Raw genomic sequence first — 4,761 nt, 5'->3', positions numbered from 1 at the left:
GGGAAAGAGAGAAATCGCTTTCAACTAAGTTGGTTATTGCACCATTACTGCTTTTCGATCAATATTACCCTGCTGACCGTTGCCCAGAAGGGGCTTGGTTGCTAGCGTGGTTTTTGGCAGCGATGCCGTGTGCTGCCTGTCTGACGGGCTGCTCCCACCACGCTCTGCAGCTTGCAGGTAGTCCCAAATATAGCCCATGGGGGATACAAAATGGTGATCTAGTCTCAAGAGTGGCAAAAGCATATCTATCCTCGATAAAACTCATCCAGGAGAAATACGACGTTGGGAAGAGGAAACGGATGCGTTGGCCATGGCTGCATTCCTGAGTGGGTCTGAGTCATGAGATACCCAACTGCATCAGCTTTCTGTCAACACTGCAGCTGGGCTGAGTGATTGAGGCCCAGCCAGATAGTCTTCCTGCCAAATTTTTGTGGACAGAATCAGATGTGATAGCTTGTAAAGCTGCACATTTCTCATCGGCATCCTGAAGGCAGGTTTTCTTGTGTCCCTGCAGTGATGACCCAGCAGCTTCCTTGGCTGGGAATGAGGGGGGATCAACTAGGTCTTGAGAGAGCTCTGAGGATTTTAATGACAGAAAATTGTCTGCCTTAGAAATTGCTGCAGTTGTGGGGAAAGAGACGTGCTGAAGCTACTCCAGTCGTATTTGGAGGTTTCCCACACTTTATTTGTGATTAACGTAGCAACAACTAGTGTGGAGTGCCCAATAGGGTATAGAGTCAAATAATCCCAGAAATACACAGGGTGATAGGTTAACATGCACAGCGTTGATTTTGTCCTTATAGGCTCTTGATTGAGGCCATCAAAGGAGATACTGCGCCACACGGCAGTGGTGGTTATCGGTGCTGGGCTGGCACACCTCTGGTGTCAGCTCATGCTCTCTACCATCAGAGATAACTGTGAAAATACTCCCTTAACTTCTGTTGCTGTTCCAAGTTTGGTACATAATTCCAAATCCCTTCAAAAACCTTTCTTCCCCCTGCCCCCAAGTAAAGTTTGGGTAAATGGCTATTTTTGCTAGACTCTCTGGGTAGGGTGCTGTAGGATTTCCAGCAGAAACGTGGAATACGTCGAACTGGGTTTGAGTATTACTGTTACGTATCTGCAGCACCATATTGCAGTTCAGTTTGTTTTGGGAAACGCTGTATTTGTACTTTTAAGAAGGGCTTTGACATAGTAGACATAATTATTTTCATGTAAATGAACTAGTGATGCTAGTTTGTAGGGTGTGTAGGGAGGATTCGTAAAGAAAAGTAAAATTTTCCCTGCATTGTAGTGGTGATTATATTTATTTTATTTATTTAAAACAAGTTTAACACCCAAGAGAAATAATATCATCAAGCCTCACCTCTTGTGTATCAAAGGCTGCACAGTTTCTCCCAGTTCTCCCTGTGTAGAGCCAAATCTCTTGTGTTTGGCTCAAGTGTGTTTTATGGAAAGAAGTTGTCTGAAATTGGAGACAATGAAGGATTTTGAGTGGATGAGAATATAGTTAAGAATCAAACTTTGAAACTATGTGTATCTAATATACCTGCTGTGTATAACAAGACAAAAAATGACAAAAGGCGTTACTCATGAGAAAGTGGAGGGTGCATGCATGACAATGTTGGTGGTGGTACTTGAGCAATTAATTCAGCAATTAACCTTAACTGAAAGTACCTGTGCTGCCCCTGAGGTATTTGTAGTAATAATCCTGCGATACACAGCGCCGGTCTCTGTGATACTAGTCTGTACATGAACACATTTTTGTTCACTGCTTCTGCGTTAAAGATCTCAAAATCCACATTTTTGAGATGATGTCCTAAATGTCTTGTCTGGACATTGAGTTTCTGTGAACCTTTTAAAGGAACTGTCCCAAGGCTTGGTATTACCTGCTGAATCTCGTGGTAAATCTGAAGATGAATACATTTGTCCCCGTGAATCACATTACTCCGAGGGTAGCAGAACTGGATTAGTGCTGAATGTGTAACATTTTCTGACCTGTTAGGCTTGATACCACACTGGGCTAGGTACGAGTATGAGAGATGTAGAAAGAAGCATGTAAAACATTTCCTGGCACAGTGTTCTTTGAGAAATTATGTCACAGACTTCTGCACATTGACTTGCTGATGCCTCTTATGAGTCATATGCATTTCTGCTTCTGCTCTTCATGTCTGTAACCACATCTATCTATATATACATTGTCTTTTTAGGGCAGCATTATGAGAATCGGCAATGATCTAATGCACAAGCTCTCTAGAAAATATTATAAATTCTCCTAGGTTTTTGTTGTTTGCTTTTTTTTTTCTTTTTTTTTTTTTCCACTCCTCCGTGAATGACATCTTGACAGGCTGAGCCAGAATCCCTTTCTTACCCTGCAGGTATAGAAGGATAAAATACATTAACGTGTTACAGTCCTGTGATTGTGCTGCTCTGCCTGGGATTCCTTGGATATGCTTCAGCCTCTGTTTTGTTTTGTGAAATATGGGTTAGAGAGCTGATTTCAAGAAGGATGTTTCTGAGCTAATATGAATATAGATGGTTTGGAATACATTCAGTAAATGACAAATCCAGTAAAAGACCATGACTGCATGTTCTCTTTTTTTCGGCATTCACAGTCGTTCCCTGTGTTTAATCGCAGACCTCAAAAGAGGACCTTCTACAAGCTGATTTTGAAGGAGCTTTAAAATTCTTCAGGGTTCAGTTGCCCAAGAGGTACAGAGCTGAAGAGAACGCCAGAAGACTGATGGAACAAGCTTGCAACATTAAGGTAAGGATGGTCTTCATTTCTTCTCATTCACCCAGGGTTTTTACAGGAAAAGTGAGGTGCGACGTTAAGAATGGCAGTAGCGTGTGGGAAGCAAAGTAATGAAATCGTTAGTTTATACCTTTTTCATATGTTTGTATGTTATACACACACATGCATGCACACTTTCAATATTTAAAGAAGGTAAAGCTCTGAGCCTTTCTCTCTTTGCTTTAGTATGAGCTAATAATTAAAAGAGAAAACCTATGCATGATCAAACTGAATAATCAGAACTTGCTAATTCGTTAATTGATGTATAAACAGTGATGACACTAAATCGATTAAATGCATGGATGATAATGATGCAACCAAAGGTCAGGTATTATTTGTTTTGACCAGAAGATACTCGTTTGCTGAGCACTGTGGTATAATACATTTGTATTGGGGTAGAAATCTAGTTTTGTTTGTATATCAAGCTTACCAAGACAGAATATCTTTTTTTATTCTACCTTACCTGAGACCCTGCTGTCAAAAGGCAGGCTTCTTTGAATGTCTGGAGCACAAATATTTGGCTTGTAATGAATGATAACAAGTTAGAGGAGCCTGACTGTAAATTTTTGAGGATGGCAGTTAAAAATGGCCGTAGAGGTTCATAAAGTTGTCCTTAAAAAGATCTGATATTTTTTCTTTTTTGTTTGTTTGTTGGAATATGTATAGCTATGGATGGGCTTAACATTTGATCTTGAAAAAAAGTGCTTGTGTTATTTCTGGGAGTGGGAACACTGATGGGAAATGTGTGTTTGGTGTGGCCCATAATGGGCTGAGAACATCCCATCAGAAAGAATGCTCCTCTAATACTCTATCTTTTTTGTATCTCTCTCAATATATTGATTAATCTACTTGTGTGCTGCTTAATTTCATAGTTTATCAAGCAAAGGCTTTTTCCATACTAGCTAAAGCTCTGATCTTGTGAAAGAGTGGGGCTTGCTGTACTAAGGTTTATTACAGACAGAAAAAAGATCTGTGCAAAGGTTTTATTAAAATTGGACTTGAGATTTGAGCTCTGCCACTGGGAGAGAGTATTTGGGACTAAAAGACTACAGTTTGATTTTTAGTGTTTAGTCCTTTGCTCAGTTCTTGAAAATGAGTAATTTATGGGCTTACCAAGTACAATAAATTTATTTTTCTATTGTTTACATAGTGTTTATTTTTCTGAATATTAAAATAGAAATCTTCATGGTACTTTTTGGAAGAGATATTTGTTGGTTTTCATGGGCCTACCTTTCTCATTCTCTTGTGCAATATATTGTGTGCCACATGATGATATTGTTCGTTAATTTCTCAGTTTGTATTGGGTACATATGTATATGAGTGCTTCGTTGGGAAAGTATTTGCAATGCGTTTAAGGCGGGTGATCAGTGCATAGGGCTTTGCATGGGTTCTGCATGTGGGGCCTTTTAAAAGCAGAGAATAAACCTCTGAACTGTTCATCGACATGAATAGGAAGGTGGCTGAAGGATTTGACAGTGAATCCACTATATATGCGGGATTTTGCACATTCTGGATTCCAGTGTGTAAGAGAAGAGCACAGATGAGTACAGCAGACATGGAGTCAAGGCGCTCTCCTACATGTTACAGAATTACACGAGGATTAGCAGGAATTTTGGAATGGAGGGAGATTTCAGGGTCTAGACCTGGGGTTATCAGGGATGGGAAAAAAGAAGATTCAAGCTACCTTCTCCTGTGTTAGTAACACTCCACCCTTGTAAGGAGTATAGTTGAGTTGGGTTCTGCTAACTCAGTGGGCGTGCGGCGCGTTCCTCATTCAGATATAAGACACAGGAGGGGATCTAAGCTATGCCCTGAATGGTCTTTGGATAGTTAAGCTAGGAACAACTGAGCCCATGGAGAGGAGTGCTCTGGAACTCAGAGCCTTCTGGTGCGGGTTGTTGTCAGGATGAATGGCATCGTCAGGAAAGCTGATGTAAGCAGGGAAGATTCTGAGCATAGGCAGTGTA

The 4,761-nt window shown here is 40.7% G+C and overlaps 1 protein-coding gene across 1 annotated transcript in view; it reads left to right on the top strand.

Annotated features, from left to right (window-relative positions):
• Positions 1–2,767, top strand: part of LOC104464131 (rab GTPase-activating protein 1-like) — a gene marked incomplete at its 3' end in the record, with an annotated part of 38,087 nt that extends 35,320 nt beyond the window's left edge. The window contains exon 6 of the mRNA XM_010076766.1: positions 2,639–2,767. Within this exon, the coding sequence (XP_010075068.1) occupies positions 2,639–2,767 (129 nt within the window). The remainder of the gene's footprint in view (positions 1–2,638) is intronic.
• Between the last annotated feature and the right edge of the window lie 1,994 nt (positions 2,768–4,761).

Source organism: Pterocles gutturalis, unplaced genomic scaffold (genome assembly GCF_000699245.1).
Source record: "Pterocles gutturalis isolate BGI_N339 unplaced genomic scaffold, ASM69924v1 scaffold978, whole genome shotgun sequence".
Classification (NCBI taxonomy): Eukaryota; Metazoa; Chordata; class Aves; order Pterocliformes; family Pteroclidae; genus Pterocles; species Pterocles gutturalis.
Note: the sequence above shows the minus strand (reverse complement) of the source record. Positions and strands in the feature narration are given on the sequence as shown.